Source organism: Siniperca chuatsi, linkage group LG1 (genome assembly GCF_020085105.1).
Source record: "Siniperca chuatsi isolate FFG_IHB_CAS linkage group LG1, ASM2008510v1, whole genome shotgun sequence".
NCBI lineage: Eukaryota > Metazoa > Chordata > Actinopteri > Centrarchiformes > Sinipercidae > Siniperca > Siniperca chuatsi.
This window is the reverse complement of record NC_058042.1, coordinates 25181268-25200259: the sequence shown is the minus strand read 5'-3', so window position 1 is coordinate 25200259 and position 18992 is coordinate 25181268. Positions and strand designations below refer to the sequence as shown.

Here is an 18992-nt window from a genome sequence, read left to right as displayed (position 1 = left end):
GCAGAGGAAAGAAATCCCCCAAAATCTGAAGCTATATGACCAAAGCCATATCTTGGACTGACTATGATAATGTGTCATAATAATATGTGGCCATATACTGTGAATACTACAGTAGTATGTACTTTCATAAAATCTAATTTCAAAACACAACATAACACAGAGGAAGTGAAACTAAAGAATGTGGCGTGGGTAGACTTATCCATATACATGCTGTTTGAATCTTGAAACTCAGCATGTTCAGCTGCTGTAATAATGAGGACTTTTACTTAATTTCCCCAGGGGATTATAGTCTCTGCTGTCAAAGTCAAGGAAAATCAAGCAAACGTACAAGAATATAAACAAATTAATTGTGTTGCCTTGTCATTAAATTTTGTTCAATTATCAATTTAATCTCATGTATCAGACAGTAAATAGTGGATATCCAGCCCAGTTGCGGTGAAAATGGTGTCATGGACTTAATATCAGCGGCTTGGATACTCTGTCTCAGGCCTATTTTTAGCTTTTGTGTGTGTGTGTGCGCACATGCACACGTGTGTATGTAATTGTGACAGCCATCACTGAGTTGCCTCCCTAACTCTGTTGACAGTGGGTTTTCAGAGAGCCAGCAGCTAAAGCCTAATGTGATTACTGTCTTTGTGAAATGGCTGGATAGGAGGTTAAAGGGTGGGTATGGCTCTATGTGTATGTGTATGATGCGGCGGGGGTACCATTGTGTGGGGCTTTGTCGTCATATAGCTCTCTCATCACAGCTTGTCCTTTGAGCTGTGAAGGATCAGCTCACCATAGGCTTGTGATGAAGTGACTACATTGTGTGCCTGCCCATGTATTGTGGCTCCCACTGATAATGGCTCCTCTGTCTTCCCACAGCTGAAGAGGCCAAGGAGCTGGAAGAAGAGGAGTCAAAGACAGGTCAGCCAATCCACACCTGGTCAAGCCTCAGCCTCTGCATGCATCAGGGACCTGTTGTATGTTTTAGCTAGCACTGCTGGGCGGGCGCTTGTGGCAAATGCTGGCCAGGAAAAAGCAGCAGTCGAAAATCCACTTGTTAAAGTTTCACATCGTTTAGCTAAAACTGATACTGAAATATTGAAATATGTTAAATCTTTTGCATTCAGCACTCTGAACTGTGTAATCATGCAAGACTGTAAACACTGTCTGGAACAGGCAACAGTGCATTTTATCCACTGAAGACAACTAGAAGAGAGAATTAGTGCTGCATTAAGTGGGCAGGCCGACCAGACTGAGCCTGTAAACAGGGCAATTCATTCTTTACACATGCAAAATCTCATTGAAAACCTGGTCTAGAATTGTATTATAACACAAGTTATGTTATTTATATGTACTGGTCAAAGGGTTTAAGTTACAAAAATATCAAATAACACAAAGATCACCCACAGTTTAGTCTGTCTTCTTTAAAAAGAAGTCCAGGTGGCAGGATGGTGGGGACGCAACAGAACAAGTAACTGAATGTTAAGTTTGTTTACTGAAGTGTGAGTGAACGCTGATGAAGCATGAGTGCACGTGAGAAATGAGACCAGCTCCAGGCACTGAAACCATTCAACACAGCAACCCAGTGGCATAACTCTTCCACTGTGTGTGTGTGTGTGTGTGTGTGTGTGTGTGTGTGTTAAGTGTTTGAGGCAGAGAGAGGGAGACGGGTGCACTAATTTAGTGATGCCAACAAGCTGTTTTACATTACACGTTCCCCCAAAGCTACAGCTATAACAGTGAAATCTATCTTGTCTATAAATTTAATGGTAACAAGTTCCACAAGTTCCAAGTTTCACAAAATGCCAACAATAGTTTTGCCGTGTCCTGCACTCAAATGATCCTGTTTACCAAGCCGAATTGATTTTCCGCTGAGTCCTGGTTGAAATGTGTTATGCATATTGTTGTCACTTGGAATAAGTTGCTTTGAATTTTTATGATGAATAATCCAGCAAAATGGACAGACATCACCTGTGACATTCCTTGCATCACTTAATGTTATGCAAGGAATGCAAGTCACTATTCTTTCAAATCTAACTGGTTTAAATCACTCAACAAAGTCAATGCCCGCGAGCTGAATTCCATATTTAGAAATGTTGCCCCTCGGTAAAGAGACATTTCACAACTGTTCAAAGCTGAGCCTTTACACAAGGAAATAACAATGAACGAGACTAAGGATCTACAGCCACACTCTGCGAGGTTTTAATAAGGTAGAATGGTGCTTTAAGCTAAACATTAATGTCAGCATGCTGACATGCTCACAATGAAAATGCTAACGTTATGATGTTTAGCAGAGACTGGAAAGAGTAAAAAGCTTTGCTATTTGCTTTAGGCTGAAAGCTAACACGAACATGCTTACAATGACAATGCTAACATGCTGATGTTTAGCATGTTTACCAACTTTGTTTAACATATTAATATTTGCTAATTTGCATTAAACACGAAGTGCAGCTGAAGCTGGAGTTTCTGCTCGTTGCCTGGCAACCTCATGGCGATGACAAGACTCCAAGTAGTTGCTACACACGGCCAAGAAATAGTCCAGCACATAACCCCTGCCCGACACTGCAAGGTGCCATTTTTACACTTCTGTTTTTGTATGAAGTCGACAAATGAGATATTACAGTAATGTGTTAATTAATAGAGGTGCTGGTACGCATATTTTGTTACCTTCAGACAGAGTCAGGCTAGCAGTTGCCCCCTGTTTCTAGTCTTTGTGCTTAGCTAAGCACAGGCTGCTGCCTGTATAGCTTCATATTTATTGTACAGACAGGAGAGTGGTATCAATCTTCTCATCTAACTCTTGTCAAGAAAGCAAATGAGCATATTTCCCAAAATGTCAAACGATTCATTTTATACCTATTCAGTTACAAATTCAGAATTTTCGTTAGATTCCTGTAATATTTCATTAGAAAGAAGTTATAGGTTTTGCTCAGTACTCATCCTTCGCTTTTCAATAATGCTAGTAAACCAGGACAACATACTTCTGTTTGTGCTTATTTTTCTGTGATGAGAGTGGTGTGTTATTTTGCTTAGTAAATGAGTCCAGAATTAATTTTGCCATTAGCATGCAGAGCAAGATTCTTCTGCCTGCCCAGCCTCAGTGACTACCCCTCATAGTCCTGAGCAGTTCTCCCTCAAGCGTTAATGTCATTAGAGTTATTCATTTGACTCCTTCTTTAGTCTGATTGAATTATTTAGCCTTTCTGTGAACGGCAAAGTTAATACCATGTGATTTTAATAAGCTAAGAGGTGAGGGAGAGTCTCTGAGTGAAGGGGGACAATGACTTTTATTCTCTAATGCCTCTCTCATGAATGTTTCAGAAAGATCTGTGCAGCCAGGAGCTGGGTCAGCCATCCCACAACTAGTGAGACTTAATAGTTCAGCTTTAGCTAAAGGGGCAAGGCAAAGGAGAATAGAGCAGGGAGACTGTAGTATGCCTGTACTCCAGTGACAAGACAGCAACTTGCAGCCACCCTTGCTCTCGCTGCCTCTCGTCATCGTCCATGCACCTGGTTGATCCAGGTGGACGTTGTGGGCGGTGAACTGGTGAAGTCAAGCTAATGGCTCTGCCTTCAGAGATCACTCTGTAAGCACTCCAGACAGGCAGCATTGTTTTGCCATCTGGCTCCAATTGCGCTGACAAAGGCAGAGGTTCCTGCATGAGACAAAGGAGCTGAAATGAGCCCCACTTTAATAAACCCAGGATGATGGGGAGCCACGTTTGTGTGTTATCTTAATGAGCTGTCCAAAGGAGAGTGTGCCTCCCCTTTCAAAGCTAGCCTGATTTGAACAATAACCAGTGATAACTAGGGACCTGGGCTCATTCATTTGCAATGGGGTAGGATCCCTTTGTTGCCTTTACAGCAGTAGCAAATAATGTTTAACAAACAGTGGAGCTCAAATTCTGGATTTATTTGCAGGTGCTACAGCCAACAGCAACCCCTTCCCACACACACAAAAACACTCACAGGTCTACACATGCACACACATGCAAAGGGGCACACACACGCCACACACAGAAAGAAACACCGTTATACACTAATCTACATCCACATCCGGAGATGTGCAGTGTGTACAGTTCCTGCTGGCTTCATCCCTCACCTCCTCACCTCCTCCCTGAAATGTGTTCAGTAATCTGAGCATGATGTGCTGTTTGGAGCGGCTACAGTCACGCAAGTGCAGCTCCTCCTGTCAGAAGCTGGCTTTAGTTTGTGTGCACTAGCCCCTGTCTTCCTAAATCCTGGACTCCAAGGAGTCAGGCCTTAGCAACACTCTCTTCCTAGAAGAGAGTGTTGTGACCCAGTTCTTTCATTGACAAAGAATTGTCGGAAAGAACAATTTGACACGCCCTCTGAAAGTGGAGCTCCATGTGAAAAACGGTTTTATTAACCCTTCTTAACTGAGGCAAGGTCCCAGGAAGGTGGAAGGTTAGGGAATGTCGGGCCTTATAAAGCTGGTAGCAGAAGGAAACCCCACCCTTCACCATCTTCTGGCTGCTTCATGCCAAGGCCACCACTGAAAGATGGATGACAGTTGCTAAAAGTGTAGCAAGCCCAGTAGCTCATCACCCTAAATGTTGTGTTGATTTCAAGAAGCTAGCTAACTAAGGCTGTAAAGGTGACTCTTGAGCAGACAGACAGAAACAAGAACAGCTGTACCAGAGTCAAAGTCACCTCTGTGCTTAATATATCCCCCCTCTGTCCTGTCTATTGAGTTATTCACATAGCAATAAAAATACACCTTAACGCAGAAGGAACATAATATTCATCTTATGTCTCTCTTGGGAATCAAAGTGTAGCATGTTGAGTGAATGAATTAAGTTGTTTAAAGGTTAGGGGAGTATGGACTGTATGTTCCTTGTAATTACATATTTTTTATTGCTTCTGGGAATATAATCCATTATAGATACTGCCAATTTGACTATAGAAAGGATATTGTTTTTTCATGTCCATTAAACCGTAAAAACTGCATTGTAGGGAATGGATAACTGTAGACAACCAGTAACGACTAAAGAAATGAATGTAATAGAAATGTGGTTGACTGATTGACCTCAAAGGCACCCTGTGTTTTTGAGCACTAGTATCGCAGTGTTTTTAGAAGCAAACTCCACAGGGCACCTTTAAGTTAGTTTGTTTTATATTTAGTGTATTGACATACATTTACAAACCCAATATGAGCTACCAAGTGTAGAGGTTGCAGGTGGATGATTTTTAATGGCGTCCTGGGAAAACTTCTCGGAACTGGATTCTTGGAATACATCGAATACATGGCATTACCAGACCAAGGCTTATTAAAAAGTTGCATATAGTATTCTTATAACATAACCCAGTTTGACAGACCTGCAGGTCACTAACATACCATTCCACATTGCTACAGTTCAAAATGAGAGGGCCTTGGAAAACAGCCCCAGGCAGCTCTGCTTGACATGCCCTCCCTTTTCACTGGCACCGCATACTCAGCCACTGGGCTCTCCCAATGGTCACACATTACTGACTAAAGATATGTAAATAGAACATTCATGTTGCCTTCATTATTAGATGTGGGTCACTGGATAACTTCAAGAGCGCTAATTAAAAGAGCTACTCGCACACCATTGCTTAGTTGTTGCGCACACATTATTCAAGTGCTGCTCTCATGTTCCTTGCTGGTTCAGCACCATACGGTAAGCTACTATGTTTTCTCCAAGGGTGAACTGTGAGAGATGCTGTTTTGGTGTTGAAGACCAAGTAACACTGGTTGGATAATAATCGGAATTATAAACCTCCTATCACATGAGTAGGTTTCACATAACACTGAATATCTAATTATTATATACAAATCGATATTTCCTGTGGTTGCTTCTTTCTCTTGTTATTTCTATACATTTCATATCTTCAACATGAGAAAGCGTTAGATTACAAAAGTAGATTACCAGTTGTTGAGAAACTTTTTGTCCCTCCTTTGCCCTGAGTTTGAGAAGGAACTCATCAAGGAGTAGCTCAGTGCGGCACACTGAGCTACTTTTGCGACCTCAAAGAGGTTATCTGCTGGTCCGTGAGGAAAAGGCCACCTGATCATTGTCAGAAGAGATAGAAGAGAAATAGCAGCTCCTAAATCATTTGGAATAATGAGTGTTGTCACAGTTAATAAAAGCAGTCAAACCACACATTGCTGTGCATCACATCAACTGCTGGCTGGTTTAGATATTATACAAAAGTAACAGTGTAAAGAGTGCTTTAGTGTGAGGACAGGGGTGCTGTAGGAGTGAAGGCAATCTTTTTCCTGGGATGAATCCCCCTGTACAGACGCCATTTACATCCTCCTGCCAACCAACCCCCCCACCCCCCATTCCCCCTTCTGTCATGTAATCTACGCTCCTCTGACAGAACAGCCAAGGCCCGGTGGGAGAGTGCCTATCCATCTCACTACCCCAATCTGCCTCCCCTGTTTGGTTCCACATGAGCACTCAGCTGCTGTGACTAATTAAATAAAGCGCTGTGCCCTCTGCTTCCTGTTAGCCGTGGCAAGGTTGGTGCACAGAGAAGGAGCAGAGGAGGAGGAGGGGTGCTGAAGGAGGAGGGGGACACCACAACGACTACCGAGCCTGTAATGATGCTTTGGTCCATGACACAATAGACATGAAAGTTACATTGATGTTGATATGACCACTTAAAGTAGTTGTATTGCTCACAGATCTTTAAATGATACAATATTTTGAGCTCCAGTATTCATTCTTGTTTGTTCTCTTTTCTTCAGCCATGACACTGCTGAAAAGCTAAAGCCAAGAGAATAAAGGTGAGTATGAGTTCAATATGTATATATATGTGTCTTTAAGTACACCTGTGTCTTTATGTGTTGCTCAGGTGTCAGGTTTTTTTCTCCTTATCACAATTGCCTGGTATTCTCAGCAGTAGCGCTCTGGAGGACACAGTGTCTCTGGAGGCCATGGGTAAGTGCTGCTGTAATGAGGCTAGGCTGCATTAATTCAGCAGGCAGTCGGGACTATGAGAAGTCTTGACATTTTGATTTCAGGAATCACAGGGTCACTGGCTGATATGACAAATCTATTTCATTTTATCTGGCATGCAAACATAAATTCCCTGGCCTGCTCAAAGCCACTGTAAGAGTCCGATTAATTGTAAACATTTAAGGTGTGAGTCATGCAGCCTCTCTGTCTTTTTCTTTCTGTCTGAAATTATGCATATTCACTGTCACCCTCATGAAGTTTTCAATCTGCCAACTTTAGCTTGTGAGGAGCTGCAGCCGACCATTTTGGATAATAAGGTTAATTGCATCCTAATGTGCTACATTTTTTTTGTTTTGTTTTTGTTTGTTTTTTTTGTTTTTGATGTTTGGCCAATCTTTAATGTTACATGTGTTTATAAGCAAAAATATTCCCAGTTTTGGAGGAGGAAAAGATACTCTCTGCTAACAGGGCAAGTTCCCATTAACTATATCTGTAGTACCCAGTATTCATTGCGAATGTTGCAATTGGAGACGCCACCCTCACCATCATGCTGGAAAGCTACACAGTTAACTTCTCCTTTCTTCCTGTTGGCATTGGTTGAACTGACAATGTCACCAACTTTTTCATGCTAAACTATAGGTCACAGTGGTAATTTCATACTTTACAGTATGATTTTATGCTCAACGACAGAAATATCTACAAGTAATATATGCTTATTTTTAAAGAACATTAGTAATAAGACATTAAGTATATGCTTTGTATGTATTGTGACCATTCAGTACCATGGACAGTTCCACTGCTCACACAGTAAAAGAAGGTGGTTGAAGGATGGTGAGAAAGCTAATCTCAAGTGGACTGTTGATATTGCTTGTTGCTTTTTGTTCTCTCTTTTTTTTCTTATTATAATTTTTTGGGCATTTTTGCCTTCATTGGACAGGCCATATTGAAGAGGCAGACAGGAAACGAGGGGAGAAAGAGAAGGGGAAATGACATGCAGCACAGGTCCCGAGCCGGAATATAACTGTGGAAGTTGCAGATATTTGGCATGTGCCCGACTCCTGATATCACTGCATCTCGCTCGCTGTGTGTTCCACCTTCTGCTGGGCACATGAAAAGGTGGAGGTGGACCATTTTGCTGCAGTGTGGATTGACTCACCCATGAGTGCCCCCCAGGCTAGTGTACACTGGTCAGTCCTCCCTCTTTTGGCTGCTATTCACCCCCACTTTTTCGGACCAAAAGACATTCAGATGTTGTTTTGAGACCAGGATATTTATACATTATACTTGGACTTAATCCATTTATACTCTTTCTATCTTTGTAGGAGTCTTAGCGCCCTCAGTTGTGTTATGCTATTTGAATATCACCTGGTGGGGGGCATCATTCTTCCTTAGTCTCCAGTTGTGAAAACATCTTTCTCTTGACTATGTTTGCATGTTGGGTAGGTGGTTGTTTCTCAGAGAATAAGGATGATGGTGTATTTTTTCCCCACTCATATTGTCAGACTGAGGGTTGACTGCATGGCTGTATTCCCTATTTTGAATGACTCCACTCTCGTATCAGGCTGACCTGGACCAAGAGCAGCAGCAGTAATACAGTGGTCGGCAGGCAGGAATACCCGATAGTGATGGGATCCAGGGTGCTGGCAGTGTTGTGCCCTGTGGCCCTCAGGGAGAGGAATGGGACACTCCCAGCTGTAGCCCCATGTTCAATCAACCATGGCCAGCCTGTGTCAGGCCCTATATCCCTCACTGGACCCAGCACATTGACAACTACAGGGCAGGAAAGCCCAAATCCTTGGAGCTATTTTGGGGAAGCTACAGTACTGGGACCAACAAAGGACAGGAGTTGTGAGGGCAGAGGATATGTTTTGTGTTCAAAGCTTTTTTTCTGAGGAGAAAAATATTTTTTTCCATTTGTTGAGACGTAGATGTTTGATATTGGATGCTGATATTTTTAGAGACGTTTTAGAGGCACTCCATCAATTTTGATTTGACAGATATTGAAGTTTTTTGTCCCTGTGGTGCTGGAGTGATAACAGGATGGTGTAGCTGGTCTGTCTTTTGTCAGAAAATGAGACACAATTTGATCATTTAGCTGTTAGTTTGTGAATATTTCCTACTGTTCAGGACAATTTAAAATGTATTCTGCTAATAAGAGAATCCTGTACTAGAACTCCCCACATGCTTACACTTAACAGCATCTTAGAGGCAGAACAGATTTGATGTGCTTTGTATATTTGGTGTCCATGTCTGTGCCTGTGCGTGTACAGTATGGGCACACATCTATTGCGGAGGAGTTAGAGAAAAATAAACTAGATGATACTGCTCAGTCGCACCGCTGTCTATGAGTCAGTTACTTCACTACTATCTCACATTAGCATACAGTATAGACCTATCCTGTATCTGTTCTTCACTGTGCCTCTAACTCTTAATAACCAGCAGTTTGGTGTCAGTTGTGTGAATACTTTTTATTACAAGGTTGGACAGTTACAGCTTGTTTTTATTATACCCTGATTGGTCATTGCTATAAAGCCGCAGCATGCAGAGTGAGTAGAAGATGATGGAAGGTGCAGAAAGTAATTTCCTGTAACTAGCCAAAATAAAGTCTGGCCAGTAGGAGTCAAAGAGAGGACATTTGTCATTACTGTAGTATCCACTGACCTTCACCAAGACTGTTAATGCTAGGTAATATCCTGCAAGCCCCTAGACCTCTCCGCTGCTGAATCATCCTGGATCAATTATTCTAATATTTGTGTGGCAGTTTTGCTATCGATTAATGCATATATTCAGAGTGCAGCATATCTTATTTAATAAAGCAAGGCTCTGCATTTAATTAAGTCGTTTTAGAGTCAGGCGGCACTTTGTTTTCATAAACCTTTGCCTTATCGATACTTGTTTTCATTCGTGACTTATGTTTATCTTCTCAAACTTTTATTGTTTCATTACTAGCAGCACAGATAGCATAGTAAATTGCTATCTGCAGCACACTCAATATTTTGTAGATTGCTTTGTTGCCATCGTTAGTGGCTCAGACTTACTGTGTGTTATCATGAATACTACATACTGATCATTATGGCAACAAGTGGTTCTTTAAACTTAGACAATAGTAGAAGTAGTAGTGTTCAGTGAATAAACTTGGAATCGGCATTTAAGGCAAATACATTTTCTTAAGGTGGCTGTCAATCACTGTTGTCTTTGCCCTGTTCTTCTACCAAGAACAACATTCTGTAAGCAGGCATTAAAGTAGGGGTTTAAGATTTGAGTAATCTTGATATTACACTCATCACCTTTATGTATGGGCGATGGTTGGTTGCACTAATTTTCCCTCCTCGTCACACTGACGCTGCAGAGTTGGTTCCAGCAACACTTGAAAAAAATGCTAAATATCTGTGTCATTGTTCTTTGGGCACTGGAGTTAATGCATCACATTACACAACTGACTCATATGACATCACTGTAGTCAAGTAACATTGTCAAGAGAAACCTTACGACTTTCCAGGTGAAATTCTGCAATGGACTGCTAGACCTTTGTCCTTTTTTACAGTCTTTTTTGTTCTTTTTATGTGTAAAAGAGCAATAAGGAATGGTATTGTGCAGAACTTAACCCTAGCCAGAGATGGCTGCGAATGAGAAGAGAATAAATATTCAAAGGGAATATATTTATTGTATATATATATATATATATATATATATGTATAATCCATGAAGGGAATGAAGAAAACTCAATGAAATGAGGAGCAGCATGGACGGTCCCGGTCACCTACCTGACGACTTTCAATGAATTCCAATGAGAGCTCAGATTACATTTTGATAACAGATTGGCCCTATAGGTGCAATTAGTGCTACATAATGGCCCCGTTTCCCTCAGCAGAGTTGTGAAATATTGATTTAATTCACCCCTATATATTCACTTAAACTCTGGACTGTCATGCTAAGAATATATCTCATTGTTATACTTGTTTGAAGTAATAGCTCAGGGTTTACTCTGTCATGGTTTTTTAAGTACAGACTGCATATAGGGAATCATTTCTCAAAGGATGGGGGACGAGATAAAAAGGGGTAAAATAGAGTGAAATTTGAAAGGAGAAAACTAGACTCCTAGCTCCTCCAGTTCCTCTCTGCTGTATGTGGCAGGTGAGACCCGGCAGACACTGATGATGTCAGACAGGACACTTACGTTGGAATCTCTCCAGGGAGGTGTCTTGAAGTGGAGTTTGACTCGGTATTCCAGGATCTCTGATCTCTGCATTATTTATGCTTTTGTCTCAGCCATTTATCAGCATTTTTATACCTCACAGCCTCATTCTACAGTACATCTCCTGTGATGGAATAGGCTGCAGCGATGATAGCCTCTGAGGGAAGCCAATAACCGAATATAGTAGCTCATATTGATATCAGAAAAATGTGGAATGGACAAGTGTGCTGCGTAGCAGTCTCTGCATACCGTTGAAAACCTTGGCAAACATCCATTCACATCAAAATAGTGCATTGAAAAATAAAATATAACGAGGAAGATGCTGTGCTGGCTCCACTTTCTTACCTTTATATTAATTTTTAGGACATGAAACTGGTAATATTTGAGCTGTGGTAGGAGTAGCACAGCAACTGAATCACTGATCAATGACAGCTAATGAACACGGCAGGAGTTCTGCTCTGTTTGCCTCTCGACAGAGAGCTGCCTTCTCCGGAGAGCTCTTTTTCTCCTGCTTTTGCCAGAAAAGCACAGGAGCCTTCATTGAAACCAACTGCCTCTGGGCTCAATTAACTACCATAGATTACTCATAATGCAGATGAGAGAATGTGTACAAGTTCAGCGGTGTGATGATGTTGAAAAATACACACAAACGGAAGTGCATGCGTGAATACAGACAAGTGGGACATTGTAATGCTGAGATATGTCATCAATGTATACATGATTTAAATACATGATCTCCATAAAAAGGGCCATAACAAGCAGAATAATGTATTGTATCTACTTTGATAAAAGTGATTATCCCAATTATAAAAATAGACATTATCTTCACGCATAAACATACATTCTCTGAGGCTCTTTTATAAGGCTGCATACACCAAAGTATAGACGGCTGCACTATATCTACAGTCTCCATGATAACTTGTAATACTGTTAAATGTTGTAGACGCAAGCATTGCATTGCATTGTTGTTGCGGGCAATTGAGAGCTCCATGGTGACGACATGGTTTGCTTTGTGTGTGGTCACCAGGCCATGGCCTTTGTCAAAACATATTAGCATCACTTATTATCCCTCACTCAGGCTGATCACTGTTAGTTTCCCTACCTACTCAACATGTCTGAAGAACCAAAACACTCTTTCTGCACAATCGTAAAATTCAGAGGATAGCTATCAAAGAGAATATGTTCAGCACCAGAGAATTTGCAGATGGCACAAACCTAAATACTGAACCGTCCCCCCACTGTGATGAGAATATGGTAAACATGTTGCTTATTGAACGGCGAGATGACTTTTCTGTGTAGCTTTCTGAAGTGTGCACACGTTATCGTGAAATTGCAGAAGTTGCACAAGCTCTGACAGAGGGAGCTTACATCTCCACATGCTACCTACCTGCTCCAGTGCTTTTTTTACTGTAGAAGTAGATTAACTAATGAGATAAGGAGAACCATGATTGATTGAACATGTGGAACAAGTCATACAAAATGAAGTGCACAGAAATGAGGCTGTTGAAACGCACTTAATAACACTGACTTGAGAGTGTTTTGGAGTTTTTTTTTTCTTCTTCTTCTTTCAACTAAAACATCAGAATGTATTGTTTTATTGTGTTGCATGCAGCTGATTAGTGGTGCATTAGTGAATATTCAACCTGTCAGTTAGTTAGAAATGATCATTTTAGTCTCATTTGCACTGGTTGAACATTATTTCAAATGACCTGTGTATTCAAGCCACTGTTTATCACTTATGGCTTTTTTCATTGCTGTCTCCCTCTGTGGTGTATTTTTAAGCAATTACCCAATTGTCTGTGTCATTTCCATCCCTCCATTTTACAGTCTGTGTCATTGGCAACAACAAGGTGTACAGACACATATCAGTAATTGTGCATCAGGCAGCAATGGCTTATTGTTATAAAATGGGTAACAAACTATTTTTACACATCATGAAACAATACGTATGTGTGTGCATTTATATATATGCATACCCATGATGAACTAAAGTTTGCGGTGAAATGGGGCTGAATGTAAACTTGTTGACGTAAACATGTCACAGTCCTTCAGCCATTGCTCAGTTTTGCTCAGTTCAACTTATAGGGCGTCAGTCACCTTCATGCTGCATCAGTTAACAGCACATGTGGAAGATGGTTGCTTGGCATGTCCTTCTGTGTGACTCTTAATATTCATCCAGATTAACATACTGAGAATGTAAGTGGTATAGGGTAAATGATTGACTTGCCTTTCGAGGTGGTCGGCATCCAGGTGTGAGTGCAGAATAAATTGTGACTCTTTCTTTTCCCCTCCTTCTACCTTTCTCCTGGTACTGAGTCACCTCGCCTTTGGGGCTTACCACAGGAGTCTCTTCAAACGATCCTTTAGACTGAAGTGAAGAATCAAGATTAATGCACTTTCACGTCCCACCCAGGCTTCAGGGGAAAAAGTCTTATAATTAACACCACGGGGGCTGCAGGCTGCTTTTGGAGAGGGGTCGAGGGTGGGGTACCTCAACCGTAGAAAAAGAGCTGATAAAGGTGTAAGATTTTTAGAGTGTGATGTATGCTGCTGCTTTGGCATAACAGTGGAGTGGTAACAGAATGACCTGTCAGACACCTCACTTTGGCTTATTGTTATTGGGACAAAGTGGAGCCTGTAGCAAGTGCTGCAGCATTACTGCATCATTCATAGTGATCTTTGTTGTACGTTGTAACCAATGTAATTATCACTGAGGCAAACGACTGCACTTTTTTTTTTCAGTCCCGCACAGGCTGGCTGCCCCATCCTGCAGGGAAAATGAGACATATGTAACCCTAATGAAATGTATCCGTCTAAAGTAACACTGAAGCTAACATTTAAAAGAATAGTTTGGCATTTTGAAAAATACGCTTATTCGTTTTCATTAGCTGAGAAGATTAATACCACTCTCATGTCCGTACGATATATATGAAGCTACGGCCAGCAGCTGGTTAGCTTAGCTTAGCACAAAGAATGGAAACAGGGGGACACAGCTAGCCTGGTTCTACTCAACGGTAAAATAATCCACCTCCCAGCACCTCTAAACCTCACTATTTAATACGTTATATCTTGTTTTATAAAAACCAAAGTGTAAAAACAATGTTGTTGTGGTTTTACAGGGAGTTATGTGCTGGGCTGTTTCTTGACCTGGAGCACCAACTTCCTGGAAAATCTCAAATTTTGCCATTTTTTTGTAGGAAACCCAAATCGTAGCTGCATAGGAACGCCCTGACGGAATGGAAATCCGAGCCGCTCCCCCGTGTAGTCCTGTTGCTCAGCTCCTGTCACTTGAGCGCCAGCCTGTAGAGTTTCCAGTGACCAGCTTTCATGCCCCGACAGTCGGGGCACTAAAATGAAGCAAATATAGTAAATAAAATGTGGGACATCTACATTTACTCCAAATTAAGTTGTAAAAGCTGTGTTCACTCAAATTGGTAACTTCACCATAGAGTTGCCAGCGCACTTTGCGTGCATGCGCTCGTAGTGTGTCTACATGAACATGCAGACTGATTATAAAACATAAACACTATGTCCTGGATTTTAACATGTCATCAAAATGCCCCCCTTTCCTCCAGGAAGTAACTTGGGCACATAACCCCCCGTAAAACAACATGTTGTTTTGTTTTTCCTCACAGCTCAAATCAACAAGATATAATGATATGTTAGTGAGCTTTAAAGTGCTGGTAGGCAGTCTTTGTGCTAAGCTAAGCTAACCGGCTGCTGGCTATAGCTGGCTATAGTATTTATCCTACAGACATGAGAGTGGTATCAATCTTCTTATCTAACTCTCAGCAAAAAAGCACATTTCCGAAAATGTCAAACTTTTTTTTTAATAATCCATCTTTAGAAGACATTAACTCATAATAAACATTATTAAAAGCCTTTAAAAATGTCTTTAACAGTATGCCATCAGACACTACCCATCAGACTTTAGAGCAGCAGTGAGAGTGTGTTTATTTATTGAACAGCTTTAAATTAGGATTGGCAATTTCTTATGTCACTGACGTCTATGTAACTGGCTTCACAACTTGTTTTAAGAAGAGGGGGCTGGAGAAAGGGAGAGACTATGCAATACTTAACTTTATTTGGCAGCATAGTTGGAGGCATACACCACACCTTTTACTTGAAGGCTATGTATTTACAAGCATGGTTAAGCCTAATAATAATAGCCTCTTGTATTTCTTCCCACGCTGATGATACTAACCGCTATTTAAATATATCCCACACCCCACCATTTGTTTCCTAAATTCCCTCAGGATCCTTCCATTGCATCCCTCTACTGTATATTGAGACATGTAAGGCATTTGTTGAAATGTAAATGCATCCATAAAAGCAGATCTGTGTATCCACTATGAGTAGTATACAATGTACTTCATAATTATCCATTTCACACAGAGAAATTGTCATGGTGTGTTTGATCATCTGGTAATGATCTTTAAGTATGACCAAGGTTCAGCTGCATCCTCATTATCCCGAATACTTCTCCAAGGTTATTCCCAAACATATACTTTCATAGTCACATGCCTGGTGTTTGTCTTTGATAGTTACTCTGATTGTTGTTGTTTCTGTCAGTGTCAAAAAAGCAGCAGGCCTGCTGTTTTTAGGCGTGATGCTCCACAAGTATATAGATTAAAAGGGGGGGAAGTTACCAACAAGGAGAATTGAACATGGCACTTACATTTTAATGTAAATTAGGAAAGAAATGGGCACAGTGTGGATTTACAACGGTTCATTAAATTGAATCCACTGTGCCGCTGTATCTTTCACGTGAACAATCTCCTATAGCTCTAGTAAATTAGTGTGCAATCTCGTGTACCTGCTGTAAATGAATCTGTCCATCAGCTTGTGTCTCAGGTGTTGGAGTGGAAGAATGGTTCTGCCCTGCCATGGCTTCTCAGGCAGAGAGAAGCTGTTTGTTAAACACTTAAGATGGAGTTTACTTTGTGATTGTTAACAATCCCAGAAAAAAATATCTTTTCCTGTTCCTTTGTAAGATTCTTAAATTACTGTGCTGTAGATGTTCATGAAGTGTCTTGGTGAAGGTCTTTCATTTCACCTCTGACTTCAGGACTCAACAGCTAACACGACTCCTCTTTGAAATATAGGGGCCTTAGATCTCTCCAGGGGCACGTAGGGGTAGATTTGAATCTGATGAGAAAATGCATGTGTGAAAATTGCGTTGTGTTCATTTGGGTGATGGATAAGTTGGCATGTCGGATTACCCTCTGACAGGGAGTAAATGGAAGCCAGACTGCATTTTCAAATGCAGCGCTCTTCCGTAAAACAGATATTCTTCTGTGAGCTTTGCAATTTGCAAAGATTCCTATCATTTAGAATGACAGACTTTATTACTGTTTCAGTTTTTGCTTTGACATTTTGAAGCTGTTAGTGATGCCCTTAGGGTTTCATTTAGGATTTATCCACATCACACCAGCTTGTCATGTGTAGAATGTAATAAAGGGAAGATAATGAGTGTCAATTAGGAGGCAGGAGAAGCACTAACAGAACTATTTTGGTATTTCCAGTGATGAAATATTAGGATAGACACAGTGAGTGCTTCAAACATCAGAATACATGTGTACAGAGTCAAAGCTATTCAAGTTACAGTATATCTAAATCAAAAGTAGATTCATGACAGGTTTAGACAGCTGAGGTCTTAATGGAACACAGAGCAGAGTTTCCACTGCCATGAGGCAGAGATTATTAGCTCCTCTCAGGGTATTTATGTTGGATATCTCACCAGGAAACAGAAATTAAAAGATCTGTCCTGATGGGCAAGTCCACTGTTTTCATTCAAAAGTCCAGTTGCATGCAGATATAGCTGACTGACTTGAATAATGTATCTAAAAACTGAACCGCCAGCCATATAGCCAACTATATTGCTTTTAAAAGCTTCAAGTAGGAGAGCTTCATGTGTGACATAATTAAATTCCACCCAAGTTAATTCAAACTGTTTAATGATGCAGGGAGAACAATTTATTTCGCTGTGCTAGCAGTGGGGTAGTCCACAGGAGCTACGAGTGAGGAGAGACATTAGAAGTTTAGAAAGAGACTTGTGATACAGAGAGGAGGAGGTCTAGATGGAGAGAGAGACGTGAAGGTTGTAGCATCCTTGGAAACATAGCTTCCTATGGGTGTGAGTGTTTCTTTAATGATGCCACATACGCTTGTTTTTTGTTCCCTCCACTGTTTTTCATTACTATAGTTTTTTTTTTTGCTATTACTAATAATGATAATGGTAGAAAATGATTAGTAATCTACATGTGACGCCAGATCTTACCTTTGCTCACCCTAGTTATTGGGTTAGCTGTTGGTTATTGTGACCAGCCTGCAGTGTTTCATTATTTTTCAAAGCTAATAACCTCTCCCACGGTGAACAGCCTGACAATATACGCATTGTGTTTTTGTGTCTTTTTCCAGGAGTCGGGGCTAGACTGCGGGTAGGAGATGAGTCTGGCGGGTAATCCCACTCCACCTATCCATCAACCTGGAGACTATTTCCAGCGTCCCCTACAGAATGTCAAAGCCTCGCTGAGCAGAAGATGAGTCCATCATCTTCTTTCTAAGACTTTCCCTCGAGTTTCCATCAAAACACATAAACACATCATGTGCCATTATTTTCTATTGCCCTCCCTCCCCTTCTGTCAATGGAGGGCAGTGAGTGAATGCAGTTGAGTGGGTTGTGTTGTATGCAGTGTGCAAAAGAGAAGCTGTGTTTGAAAACTACAGGATGTGACAGGATCCTTTCTCTGTCGCTGACATCACTCTGTATGGGTTGTGATGGGGCATGTGCCAGAGATCTCCTGTCTAATAGGAAGTGAGACACTTAAAGAGATGACCCTGCCTCAGTTGCCATCACTGTCTCTCTGCCAGAGAGAGAGCTTGGCTCTTCCTTTACTCCTTCACTTGCTAATTAGCGTCTGTCGCTGGAGTAACTTGTACCTGTCAGTGTGTGTCGCTCTCCTATATTCAGTAACTTGAGGGAATTGAAATTTAATACCAGCTAACCTCCAACAAACTTCAAATGGTGCATGGGATACACCCTGATTTTCTCACTGACCTGACAGCCTTGTATGTAAGAAATTGTTTTTAATGAAAATGGACTCCACTTTCTACTGCTTGTGTGGGAATGTTGTATCTCTTCCAGGCTAGGGGCTGTACAGGTTGCTATTTTGCATTTTTTTTAGGTACTTGAGCAAGTCTCCGTGCCATATGTCCATGTATGAATGCCAAAGCCATTTGTGTCAGATAACCCAGTGCCTATTTACATTAAAGAGACATGGTGAAACTGCCTGGTCATTGGTAATTATTGGTCCCATTCCTAAGGCCACTTTGTGGTCGTTCAAGCAGAACAAGGACGAGTTTATTACAGACATTTCTTCACCCACAGGATTAGCCATGCTGCTCAAATTCATCCTTCCACTTTTCCATTAGTTGCAGACTAGACTATTCTACATAATGAGTAAAACATGAATTAATACAAATAGTAGAGAGTAGAAAGTAATACAAATATTTCATTTACATGCAGATCAACACTGACATGTTGAATTGTTCCCAGTTAGACGCAGTCCTATTTTAGGGCTAATCCCTCTCTGTTTGCAGATGCTCAGTCATCCCAAACATTTTACTTGTTTTGAATAATGGATTTTCTCTGTGATTGTTTGTTGCTGTCACACACGAAATAGCTACCTTGCATCAAGTCTGACTTGTGTAAGTAGTGCAGAAATACCTCCCCAACACACACATGCACACAGGAGCACGCACACATACTGTGTCCTCTTCCTAAGCTTGATGAGACCGTTGATCAAACCCCAGGCTGTGCCCAAATGCGCAGATCTCTCCGTACAGTAGCCCTTGACCTT

General features: G+C 41.2%; 1 protein-coding gene across 3 annotated transcripts in view; it reads left to right on the top strand.

Moving 5' to 3' along the window:
• Nucleotides 1–18418, top strand: part of cd276 (CD276 molecule) — a 67126-nt gene extending 48708 nt beyond the window's left edge. For 2 of the 3 annotated variants that reach the window (XM_044207973.1, XM_044207804.1), the window contains 3 exons: nucleotides 868–909; nucleotides 6725–6763; nucleotides 17551–18418. In XM_044207973.1, the coding sequence (XP_044063908.1) occupies nucleotides 868–909; nucleotides 6725–6747 (65 nt within the window). In that variant the 3' untranslated portion in view covers nucleotides 6748–6763; nucleotides 17551–18418. The remainder of the gene's footprint in view (nucleotides 1–867; nucleotides 910–6724; nucleotides 6764–17550) is intronic. The other variant, XM_044207889.1, reaches the window with a different exon arrangement.
• Nucleotides 18419–18992: the final 574 nt, after the last annotated feature.